General features: G+C 47.8%; 1 protein-coding gene across 3 annotated transcripts in view; it reads left to right on the top strand.

The window, feature by feature from the left end:
* The window catches only part of GRHL2 (grainyhead like transcription factor 2), a 141032-nt gene that overhangs the window by 28049 nt on the left and 99957 nt on the right, over positions 1-13026 (top strand). For all 3 annotated transcript variants that reach the window (XM_084747942.1, XM_084747941.1, XM_084747943.1), the window contains one exon: positions 12054-12249. In XM_084747942.1, coding sequence (XP_084604068.1) covers positions 12054-12249 — 196 coding nt within the window. The remainder of the gene's footprint in view (positions 1-12053; positions 12250-13026) is intronic.

Below are 13026 nucleotides of genomic sequence, written 5' to 3'. Positions count from 1 at the left end.
GGATTCAAGTAGAAGTTTAAATTAACTATGCTAATACATAAGTGGACTGATTTACTGGAACATTCTTTACATCTCTTCTCCTCCTCCTCCTCCTTCCCCCATCTCTTTAGGGGTTGATATTATTGTCTATTGTCCTCAAGAGAAAGATATTCACAGCTTTTTTGCATTTTGGTAATGTAACTCATTATTTCTAGCACTTTCTTTTGGCGGGGAGTGGGAGGGGTGGGCTTAAATTTGTTTAATTTGTTATGCAATAAAGTCTGTTTATTTGCCTTATTTTATAGAAAGGGCACCTATGTAATCTGTACTTTGGTGATCTCTGTGTGGTCTTCCCTGGTCCTTCCTGTGTAGCACTGGTGTTTGAGGCAGGGCAGTGGTGGCTCAGCCTTTAGTCCCAGCACTCAGAGGCAGAGGCAGGTGGATCTGTGTGAGTTCGAGACCAGCCTGGTCTACAGAGTGAGTTCCAGTACAGCCAAGGATACGCAGAGAAGCCTTGTCTTGAAAAAATAAAATAAAATAAAATGGAGGTCGATTCCAACATGTTTGCCAGAGTATCTATTAATTTTGAATACTATCATTCACTTGTCCCATGAGACTGATTGACCAAGACATAGAACAGAAATAATAAGAGTTAAGATTTGTGTCTGAGCAACTACAGACTAAATACAGAGTGCTAAATAAGGAGAATTAGAAGGGCATTTAGGGCGACCCTGGGGAAATGATTTCTTTTCCTACGTAGAAAATTACCCTGAATGCATCTTCTCCGGCTGTTTCCTGTAGCCCCCTTGTTAGTGTCCTTAATGTCCACTCACTTTACATTCGCGCTTGTGTCTGTGTGGTGCGTGCACATGAGAGCAGGTGGTCTCAGAAGCTAGAGAGGGCACTGGAGCTGCAGGTGACTGAGCTGCCTGCTGGGCGCATTGGGAACAGAGCCTAAGTCCTCTGTGACAGCAGCGCCTCCCATAACCTGTGCTCTTTTCTGTCCCCCCCCCCCGCCCCCACTAGTGCAAGGACATTCTTTCCAAAATACATTTGATCGTGCTGCTGTTTCTGTGCTGAACACCTTGCATATCTGTCTTTTGAACCCAGGACGCAGTTTAACCCAACCCTAGACTTTGAGCTGGTGAGATGGCTCAGTGGGTAGGGACACTTGACACCGAGCCTGGAAGTCTCAGTTTGATGCCCAGAACTCACATGTAGCTGAAGAGAGCAATTTCTAAAACTTGTTTGTGTTTGGTCCATGGCATGGAGGCCTTGATACCCCCAGATTAAATCAAACAAACAAACAAACCAACCAATAAAACAGAAATACAATCAAATCTGAAAAATGAGTAACAGACCCTGTGTAACCTGCTTTTTATGAGTGTCTTATACTTGGCCGCAACCTGTTTTCTTGTTTCTTGAAAAGCTATGGCCGGGCTCTCTGGGGGTAGTTCCTCCTTGCCTCAGAGGTAGGCTCCTGTGCTGCCTTGCTTGGTGTCGTTCCCTTCAGTTTTCCCATCCATTTTTTTTTTATAACATGAGTCTTTATTTATTTTTAAGATTTATTTATTTATTGTGTATACAGTGCTCTGCCTGCATGTACACCTGAAGGCCAGAAGAGGGCACCAGATCTCATTATAGATGGTTGTGAGCCACCATGTAGTTGCTGGGAATTGAACTCAGGACCTCTGGGAAGAGCAGCCACTGCTCTTAACCTCTGAGCCATCTCTCCAGCCCCCCCCCCCATCCATTTTATATATGCTTGTAGCATTTCCCTGGCAACCAGTCCTGAGCAGCCTCATCTCAATCCCAAATACACCCTCTGTTCCTTTGGATTAAGCTTGCACAAGCTGTACAAAGGGAGCCGCCTGGGAAATAACACCAGAGGAGACCTGGAAAAGTGGAGACAGCCGTCCAGCTGGGCCAAGACTTATCCCCCAGTGAAGGAGAGGGTGAACATGTTGGGTAGAAGCCTCAGAGCAACATGTCTCCCAAAGAAGGTTCACGGGGCATTGGGTCTGTGGGACAGAGAACCCGTCTCCTAAGTGATTGATCACATAATCCAAACAAGCTAAAAGTGATGAAGCTATAATATATAAATGCAGGTTTATTGGAAGCAGCACTGGAGGTGGGGGGAAGGGAAGGCGAGAAGGCATAGAGGTGGGAAAAGGGCAAGAGCCAGGGGTGGGGGGTGGGGGGGCAGGGGTGTGTGTGTGTGTGTGTGTGTGTGTGTGTGGGTGTGGGTGAAACAAGGGGCAGGGGAAACCAAAATGTCTGGTTTGTATAGTGAGTCTCTGGGAGAGGGAAAGCCCCGCCCCTAGGTAGAGGGCAGGGCATGCCGGCCACACCCTGCAGCAGGACCCAACATAAGAACATGCCTCCTTCAGTGGCCCGCATGGCCTGTGCACAGTTACTGGCTGTGAGGGGTCCACAGAAGGTGTGGTCTGCACACCAGTGTGGTGACGATCCTGAGTAAGGCAGCAGAACCTTGGTCCATTCTGCTCTCTGGAATTAGGGAGCTGGGTTGGTCCTCATGATAGAATCCCTTCCAGTATCTTCTGCTTCTTCTTCATCTGCACTTGTCACATCTGCAATAGTATGTTCCAGTGTACACACACACACACACACACACACACACACACACGTCTTTAAAAAAACACATTAGAAAATGAAACCAGCAACCCATGTCTGCCATGATGTGCATTGCATCTTTACACCTGACTTTGTGGATCTAATATGAAAAAGGCTGCAGAGTGTGAGCCCTGGGATGCCCTGGCTGCCAAGTGGAGGGTTTCTGTGATAAGCCTACATGAATGAGCGAAGGTAGTCAGTGAGGCTTTCCTGGAGTAGCCCCCTTTGCCAGGATGGCTTACTCAGCACCCCTCACACCCACTCTATAGAAGGAAGGTCAGTAAACCTGCTCAGTGGGTGGGTGGACTGAGGCCTGGAACTTTTCATGACGTTGAGCACAATCTGCATTCTCCTCTCACGGAAGCCAAGCACGGTCCTTCCAACAATCGCTCCTCCAGTCATTTCAGCATCGACAGAAATGGCTCCAGACCTCACGTTCCCCGCGTGTGAGATAACAAACATGACAAAGACTCCAGACAGTCTCCCTGTGGCATGATTGAGTTCATAACCGTGAAGACAAGCAGTACCCCAGGTCATCAACAAGAATTTCAAATGTACCAACGTGTAAATAACAGCTACTGGGTAGTTTTGGAATTGATGTTGCATAAAATATGAGGTACCTTTTGAATTTCATTGCCCTCTAAATAGGCATTTTGGTTAGAGGCTAGTTGAGTCTGGGCAGTAGAAATTTAATACTTAAAAAATTTTAAGTTATCCGGGCATGTTGGTGCACGCCTTTAATCCCAGCACTCGGGAGGCAGAGGCAGGCAGATCACTGTGAACTCGAGGCCAGCCTGGTCTACAAAGTGAGTCCAGGACAGCCAAGGCTACACAGAGAAACCCTGTCTTGAAAAACAAAGCAAACACATTTTAAATTATGCTAGCTGGGCATGGTGGTGCATGCCTGTAATCCCAGCAGAAGCAGGTGGACCTATGAGTTTGAGGCCAGCCTGCTCCACAGGACAGGCAGGGCTACCCAGGGGAAACCCTGTCTCCACCACCCCACCCCTCAAAGTTAAAATGTTTATTTGTTTGCTTGTTTATTTATTGTGTGTGTGTGTGCTCCTGTACCCTGCAAATGTGGGGAGATCTGAGGAGAACTGCAGGAGTCCCCCCTTACGGGGCTGGAACATCTAATTCCTGTCCTCAGTCTTGCCAGCAAGTGCCTTGCCTGCTGAGCCATCTTGCTGGGTGGGCTCTAGGGATCTCCTCAAAGGAGGCATAGGGAAGGTTTTCACATAGGGGACAGGAGGAAGGTGTTCAATCTGCCATTGGGGGATTGTGTGGCTCCCCAGGAAGAGACCAGGTTTGATGGTTGAGCAAAGGAAGGGCTAAGAACACTTCCTGCTGTTTAAAGGGATGGCTTTGCCTCCCACAGGGTCTTCGCATCAATCTTGTCTTACACCCAGGACGCCTTTTATTCTGTTTATATCCCATTTCATTAACGACGTTAAACACACAGACAAGTCATGGTTCCATCCCAGAGCTACTTGCTGCTATTTTTGCGCTCTTACAGACCTACTAACTGCTCACTTGGTTAAGGCAGTCACCACCTGCTTCCTCTACTGGCAAGTGACTGTCTCTTTCCAGGTGAGGGGGCCACAAGAGCCTCCTTCTAGAGAGGCTTCTTAGCATTTCCAACCCTTTTTTTTTGTTTTGTTTTGTTGGTCTTTTTGAGACAGGGTTTCTCTGTGTAGCCCTGGCTGGCCTGGCACTTGCTCTGTAGACCAGGCTGGCCTGGAATTTAGAGATCCGCTTGCCTCTGCTTCCCAAGTGTTGAGATTAAAGGTGTGTGCCACCACCACACCCAGCTAAGAAATTAACCTTCTAATAACAGCACTCAGTCGAGTACTGGCTAGTGAAGACACTGCTTTGGAGGCCTGAGTGGGCTCCTACCCATGCCCCACACGGTCTGCTGCAAGACCATGGGCAAACCTGGTGCTTTAAACCTGTGTGAAGAGCATGGTATCTAACTTCAAGTTTTTTTTTTTGTTTTTTGTTTTTTGTTTTTGTTTTTTTGTGGTGGTGGTGGTGGAAGCGGGAGAGGATTGTTTAAAAAATATGTAATTTGAGGTGTTTAGAACACTGGTGGTTTGAATAAGGATGGGCCCATAGGCTCATCACAGTGGGACTCTGATGGGATTAGAAAATTTAGGAGGTGTGCTTGTTGGAGGAATTATGTCCCTGGTGGGGGGAGGGGCTGGGCAGCTTCCTCTCCCTCTTTCTGCCTATGGATGAGGACGTAGCTCTCAGCTCCTGCTCCAGCGCCTGTCCGCAGCCCACAATGGTGAGAATGGACTGACCTCTGACGCTGTAAGCCAGCCCCCAGTTAAATGCTTCCTTTTGTAAGAGTTGCCTTGGTCATGGTGTCTCTTCCCAGCAATAGGACAGTGACTAAGACCTTGTCTGCCGTGGGAGGCACTGCACAAGCTGATACCGTTACCAAAAAGGTAAATGGACATACAAATTCATTGTAACTGTTGTGAATATATTAGATGTAGGTTTACATGCGCATATAAAACACACACACACACACACACACACACACACACACACACACACACACGAGTTCTCAGGTTATTTTCCTAACAAATTATTCCCATTTAAAACATCCTCAAAAAAATCCTCTTAAAAAATTAAATATTGAAAACTAAAAATAAATAAAACATCCTCTTCCCCTTACACATATGTAGACATATGTAGCAGATGTGCAACTAATGGGGTTCCTAACAGTGGGAGCAGGGGCTGTCTCTGACTCTGTTTCCTGCCTTTGCATCCCTTTCCCCTTACTGGGCTGCCTTGTCTGGCCCCAGTGGGAGAGGATGCACTTAGACCTGCTGTGACTTGTTGTACCCTGGGTGGGTTGGTACCCATGTGGTGTGGCTGGGAGGAGAGGAGGGAGGAGCTTCAGTCGGGCTGTAAAGTGATTAAATAAATCAATGGAGAAAATCTTCTTCTCATCCTTTTCTTCCTATTTTCCATCGTGACATCTTTCTGGTGCATGCTGGACCCCGCCCCCCTTTTAGCTCCTTAGGTTTAAACTTTAACCCTTTCATTGAATGATTTAGGGCATTAGTGAGTGAGCAGGAGTGCTTATGGAACTTGGGGAAACACATAACACTACCCAGTGGGTTTGCAGATTTTCTTTTTAAAAAAGATTTATTTATTATTATGTATATAGTGCTCTGCCTGCATGTACAGCTGCAGGACAGAAGAGGGCATCAGATCACATAATAGATGGTTGTGAGCCACCACGTGGTTGCTGGGAATTGAACTCAGGACCTCTGGAAGAGCAGGTAGTGCCCTTAACCTCTGAGCCATCTCTCCAGCCCAGGTTTGCAGATTTTCAATTAATGTGTCTGTGTCAGCTTATCATCACTGTGACAAAATGCCCAAAGAATCTGCTTAAAGCAGTAAAGGTTTACTTTGGTGAAGGGTTCCAGAGTTTTTCAGCTCATTTTGGCTCCATGGCTGTGGGCCTGTGGTAAGGGTCTGTCTTTTGGGGACACTGCTGTGGTTATTGACAGTCCTTGGTTCCTTGTGGGTCAGGGACTAAGTGACTGTACAAGCAAATCCTTGTACACTGTGGGAGGGGACTCCATAAGGTGTCAGGGATGAAGAGGCCGCCCTGGAGCCCAGGCAGGGGTCAGGTGGCTGTGGTTTTCATCGGTGCTGGCAGTGGAGGTGAGAAGAGTGTTCACACTCCACAGACAGTCTGCAGAGAAAATGAGTGGAGTTTTCTAGCCAAGTGGCTGTAAGAAACTAAGAAACGAAGGGTTCTAAGTGTTAAGCCAGGAAGAAAGGGGTTGCTATCAGTGGAGATAAGGAGGGCTGAAGGCTGGCTGGGACCTGGAGGGTGGTGGTGTTGGTTGAAGATAAGATTTTAGGCTTTCTGTACCTTATCTTGCTCTTTTCTAATCTTCTTTGCACCTACTTAGAAGCCACAGGACTGCTTAGTCCCTGCTGGGAACACCACAGATGCATTCTCTCATTTAATCTAGCAGCTCAGCACAAACGAGCAAGCCGAGAGCTGGACAGCTAACAGCTAGGTAATACTGTCTGGGATCTGAATTTACCTCCATCTCCTGCATCATTTTCTTTTTTGTAACAGATGGCAGAAGTGTTTTAAACGGTCTATATTAAATATGTCTTGAGTATTAGCGCCTAAGGTCCGCCAGGACTTCTAGGAGTGTTTCACAGGGGGTCTTCATATGCTGGAGTGCCTACGGGAGTAGGGTGGAAGGAATGCGAAGGCAAAGCTAGCGAGGAGCCTCCTCTTTAGAGGGATGCTATAAAGGCTTGGGAAGCTAAGGTAGGTTGGAAAAAGCGGGGAGGACCACACATGGAAGCTGACGTACAGTTTTCGTCCAATGGCACGCCACTTTATTGGTGTTCCTGGTGGGTCCTCTTTGTGTGCTGGCAATTTTTGCGTAATGAAAATTTAACGGTAGATAGATTATGTAATACCAACAACATACACTTTGGAAGAAACCCCAAGGGACTAAATAGGGAAACTTCCAAAGTATATTCTGAGAGGGAGGGAGGGATGGAGAGAGAGGGAGGGAGAGATAGGGATGGAGAGAAAGGGAGAGAGGGGGAGGGAGGGATGGAGAGAAAGGGAGAGGGAGGGAGGGATGGAGGGAGAGGGAGTGAGAGAGGGAGAAGGAGGGAGAGAGAGGAAGGAGAGGGAGGGAGAGGGAGGGAGAGGGAGGGAGGGAGCCTGTGCTAAGGCCTGGAGACAAGGAAGAGCTTCTTCAAGGAAGAACGGGCGTCTTCAAGGCTTGGCAGGGAAGACGGTTTGATTCTCCATGTTAAGCAGCTAGAAGGCACAGGTCTTACTAAGTAAACAGAGACTAGATAAACGGCGGGGGGAGGGGTTGGGACCCAACCTAGGCAATACTCAGTGTAGAAAACGGTGTCCCATGAAGACTTTGTCACCCGTTTGAAGAGGAGGAAAGTTCTGGAGAGATTGATGAGATGACATGAAGGGCTAGGATGGAAGCTCTCATGGGTGAAGACGTCATGGGCCAAGTTTCCTGAGCTCCCCAACGAAGTCTTTGTATATGAAGCTCTCCTTATTGCTCCAAGGCTGTAGAAGGGCTGTCCCTGGGAGAGGGACCCAGTGGCCCTGGTAGCTGGCTGGCTAAGGTCTCCGTGGCCACTGCTCCTTTCACTGCTGCAGCCGCCGACTCGGTTCTCAGCCTTGCTGCCTGCCTGTCTGTGTATACGAAGCCAGAGAAAACAGAGGGTGCGGTGAGCGGCCTGGACTTTGCTGCCAGTGTTCTGGTGTGTTGCAAGCCAGAGATCAGGCTCACTTTCACTTAGCCTTCTGTGTGACAGATTGTGATGTCTCCACTCTACAAGGCTCACAAAAGACACTTAAGAGTTGACTGAAGCAAGCCAGGCAGTGGTGGCTTGTGTCTTTAATCCCAGTACTGGGGAGGCAGAGGCAGAGGCAGAGGCAGAGGCAGAGGCAGGCAGATCTCTGAGTATAACGCCAGCTTGGTCTACAGAGCTAGTTCCAGGACAGCCAGGGTTACTTAAAGAGACATTGTCTCAATTCCTGCTCCGCCCCCCTCCCTCCTGCCCCCAAAGAATTGTCTTTCCTGGTAAACGGCAGTGAGACTCGCCTTCAGAGGCATTTATTTCTAGCTGGTAAATGCTGTTCTACGCACTTTCATTTCCATCTATTCTACAGTGTTCTGTAGAATAAAACAGGCATTGCACAGTTAAAGAGGAGAGCATGCTTGTGATTCCCAGGCAGAGGCAGGGGGATTTCTGTGAGTTCGAGGCTAGCCTAGTCTACAAACCGACAGCCAAGGCGACACAGGAAAAAAAAATCCTGTCTCAAAAACAAAAACATAAAAGGGGGAAGAACATAAAAGACCATTGCACTGTGCCCCCCCCAAAATTGCACAGAAACTGAGATTTCCAAGATTTCTCTTCCTGTTTGTCATGGAAGGATTCACCAACAGTTCCCTCCTAGGGAGACACTGGTTGAACTAATGTCACAGTGAGCTGCAGCAGGAGAGATGTGGTCAGCAGGAAGAAACTGGATCCTAAGACGGAGATTCAAGAAAAATCTCTGCAGTAAAGCAGGCCACTACCACTTCCGGCTAAATGTTAGACCGGGCCAGTGCTGTAGCCAACGCCCTCTCCCTCACGGACGCAAAAACCATCTCCGTTCCTTTCAAACACGGCTGTCTAGGAGTCATGGGCAGAGTTAAATCTTACTATGACGCAAAAAAGCAATACACAGCCGAAACCATGTTTCAGATGCTAAATTTTTGAATCTTTCTAAGTCTAGACTCTTGCCTGTTGCTCCAAGTGTTTGGAAAGCATGCGCGACGCCCGCCTCTCCCTGGAACGACGGTACCTCCGCGTTTCTGATTCACTTTCTGAGTGAAATGTAGACGAGAACGGCCCAACTGTACAACTGCGGAGGGGAGGGTGGCACCGTCACAGCCTGGGACCCAGCTCCCGCCCCCCTCCCCCAGGCCTATTTCTTCCGCTTACAGACACTTCTTATGCAACTTACCCTCTGTCATCTGTCATCTTCTACAAGCTGGCAATGCTACGTTCCTTTTAGGAAAACACAGGTTTTTGGTTTTTCCTATCCGACTTCCCAAAATGAGTATAAACATACCTTTTTTTTTTTTAAGTTCCATTTTGAGTGATAAAATATATTAGTTTAAAAATATTTTTCCCACTCTCCCTCTCACCAAGGAACAGCTGGTGTCTCCCTGTCTTTCAGGTCTGAATTTCCTTCTCATGCTCCTGGCCCCTGCAGAGTGGCTGCCGTGTCCTGCTAGGCACCGTGGGTGACACTGTCACTCTTGCTCATCCCTCCATGCTCAATAGCACCTGTGCCACTTCTGGGGATCTCAGCAAATGCCTATGGACCAGCCTAGACGGACAGTTCTTGTTTTCTTTATATATATATATATATATATATATATATATATATATATATATATATATATATATATCAGGGTTTCTGTGTTGTGTTAGCTGTCCTGTCCTAGAACTCTGTAGCCCAGGCTGGCCTCAAACTCAGAGATCCACCTGCTTCTGCCCCCCCAAGTGCTGGGATTAAAGGCATGCGCCACCACCGCCTACTATAATATTGTTTTTTTTTTAACCATTAATAAATTATAACAACTTAAACAAAGCCTGAAAGGCACCGAAACTCGGTAGGAACACAAAAGAGCATGGTGGTGGCAATGTCACCTATTTTCAGAGCACCGCATCCTCCGCAGGACCCAGTTATCGATTTGGTATCGATGAGGCTCTGGCACACGTTTCCTGGCCCCTCTTTCTCATTCTCTGAAAGGGGACCAGAGCGGAACAGTGCTCCACGCCTCCACAGCCCATGCCATTCCCTGGCATCACACCGCCCAATCGCCGGTAGGCATTTGCCTCACTCCAAAGAAACTCCATGAAACACTTTGAATCTGTGCTGTTTAGAAGGGAGTTAGTATTCTCTCTTGTTAATCAGTTCTTTGAAAGCCCTGCCACAGAGAGCTTAAATGGGGGGAGGGGGAGGGCGGAGACTGTGGAGCCTGAGGCTCCCCTTTGCCCCTCTGCACGCCCCCCCCCCCCTGCTATATGTTACTTCCCACCTGCCCCGCCCCGCTCTCAGATACATCCTAGCAGTGTGAATGTCACCGTCATTCCTGCACAATGTACAGTACCATGCCAACACATCCAGGGCCTTTTTAACACATGGTTCTTTGAGGGGTCACACCAGTCTTCCATCACAAAGTGAGCCAAAAGACTCCGGACCCTCGGGAGATTGGAAAAGACTGTCTCTCGGAACTCCATGTCCATCAGGAGGTCTTGGTGGCTGCGTTTCCGTCCACCATCGTTGGTGTTTTGTCACTGGCATGGCCACCCATCCACGTCATGTGACTGTGACAAAGTAGATGTTCCCTGAATACAGTGTGTCATTGTTCCTCATTGGTTCCCTTTCAGTGAATCAGGAGAAAGGGCCAAGAAATGAGTGTCAGAGTTTCTCAAGACTCTGTTACTTGACAGCTTGGGCCCAGCCATGCATGGGGAGCTGCAAAGGACTGTGGTCTTTAGGTATTTGAGTCATTGTGGCCTCACTGACCTTAAACACTGCCTTGTTGATCGCTGCCTTACGGGATCTTGGCCTGGTTAGAATTGATTTATACCCTGTGATTCATGGAAATTCTACAGGTGTGCCATCAGCATCCTCATTGGGCCTCCTAGCATACCACTCCCCTACAGTGGCACGGGATGATGCCTCATCACTGTACCTCTTTAGTCCTATTACACAGCGTTATCTCTATGCAATGTGTTGCGTTTGCCAAGTAGCTTATGTTACTGTGCTAATTAAGAGATTTATATTGGTCTATAATTTGCTAGGAATTTCAAACAAGATGAAAACAATTAAAACAATTTGAATCATTAACTTATTGACTATATGTAACTGATGTTTTTAATTAGAATTTAAAGGAGACTTATTCTTTCACAGGGTTCTATTCTAGTGCTTATTAATGAAGAATAATTAAATTATTCAGAATGATTAGATTCAGAAAATCAAGTTTGAAGGGGGCCAACGTAAACTAAATAGGCACCCTGTACTGGCTGGCTTTGTGTGTGTCAGCGTGACACAGCTAGCGGCATCAGAGAGGGAGGAGCCCCAGTTGAGGAAATGCCTTCATGAGATCTAGCTGCAAGGGATAACCTCAATTAGTGATCCTGCGGTAGGGCCCAGCCCATGGTGGGTGGGGGCCTCCCTGAGCTGGTGGTCCCCAGCAAGTAAGCAAGCCATGGGAAGCCAGTCAGTAAGCAGCATCCTCCATGGCCCCTGCATCAGTTCCTGCCTCCACGTTCCTGGCCTGCTTGAGTTCCTGTCCTGACTTCCCTCAGTAATGAGCAACAACAATGTGGAAGTGTTAGCTGAATTAGCTTTTTTTCTGCCCAGCCTGCGTTGTGGTCATGGTGTTTTATTTCAACAATAGAAACCCTAACGACGACATGTACTGCCTTAAAACAGAAATTGTGTACGTGTGTGTCTGAGTGAGTTTATGCGCACTGCATGAGTGGAGTGCCTGAGGAGGTGGAGAGTGTCTGGTTCCTTTGGAACTGTAGTTACAGGTGGTTGTAAGCTGCCTCGTGTGGGTGCTGGGAATCGAACCTGGGTCCTCTGGAAGTGCAGTAAGCACTCTTAACCACTGGACCACTTCCCCAAGCCCGAACCCCCCCCCCCTTTAAAAGCTATCCCTACTCATCATTCACAGTGGAGGTGTACGCTGAGGCTTTCTAAGTGCAGCGAGATGGTCCTTCAGCTTTGACCTGCCTGACTCTGGGGAGGTACAGATTGGTGTAACCACGTGATGTGTACAGCATCCGAGAAAAAAGTGGAAAGGCCCCGGATAATGAGCCCTCCATTTCCCTTGCTTTTTTTACAGTAATAAAAGACTCGTGGCCTTGGTGCCCATGCCCAGTGACCCTCCGTTCAGCACACGAAGAGCCTATACGAGCGAGGATGAGGCCTGGAAGTCGTACCTGGAGAACCCTCTGACTGCGGCCACCAAGGCAATGATGAGCATCAACGGGGATGAGGACAGTGCTGCTGCCCTGGGCCTTCTCTATGACTACTACAAGGTGAGCCCCACACCAGCTCCCCCCCTCCCGGGCGGCAGGTGGAACAGACTCTTTGTTCTAGGCCAGTGGACTTGGCCGGGGTTCTGCTTCTTTCGGTGCCCCACCCAGCTTGTGAAACCCAACTTCATGCCCACACAGACGTTTTACCATGGGATTCTTTCTTTCTTTTTTTCTTTCTTTCTTTCTTTCTTTCTTTCTTTCTTCTTTCTTTTTCCTTTCTTTCCTTCCTTTCTCTTCTCTCCCTCCCTCCTCACCCTCTCTTTCTCTTTTTTCTCTTTTCTTTTTCAAGATCGTGTTCCTAGAATTCGATCTGTAGACCAAGCTGGTCTCGAACTCACAGAGATCCACCTGTCTCTTGCCTCTCGAGTTCTGGAATTAAAGGTGTGTGTCACCACCACCTGGTGTTTATTTCTTTAAAAAAAACAAACAAACTATGTATTTATCTCTCTCTTGTTAAAGTAACTTTTATTATCCTGAAGTGATCATCATCTTGGAGGCTGAAGGCCTTGTCTGCTAACCTAGGCCTAGTCCTGGAATCTTCTGGCCTCAGTACAATCTAATCTAACCTAGGCCTAGAATGCTTTCAGCCTCGGAGACTTACTGCTGAATATACTCATCCTTTCTTTTTCTTTCTGAGCTCTGGCTGGCTGGTTCACCTAAGCTGGCTCAAACTACTCTCCAAGCTGATTGATTCAATCTGGCTTCTCTTAGCTTCTCACTGAATATCTCTGCGTGGGCTCAACTAACTCTAGCGATCTGGTCTCATCTTCTGGCTTC

Source organism: Acomys minous (genome assembly GCF_964271855.1).
Source record: "Acomys minous genome assembly, chromosome: 12".
NCBI classification, from domain to species: Eukaryota; Metazoa; Chordata; class Mammalia; order Rodentia; family Muridae; genus Acomys; species Acomys minous.
This window is presented reverse-complemented; position numbering and strand designations above follow the sequence as displayed.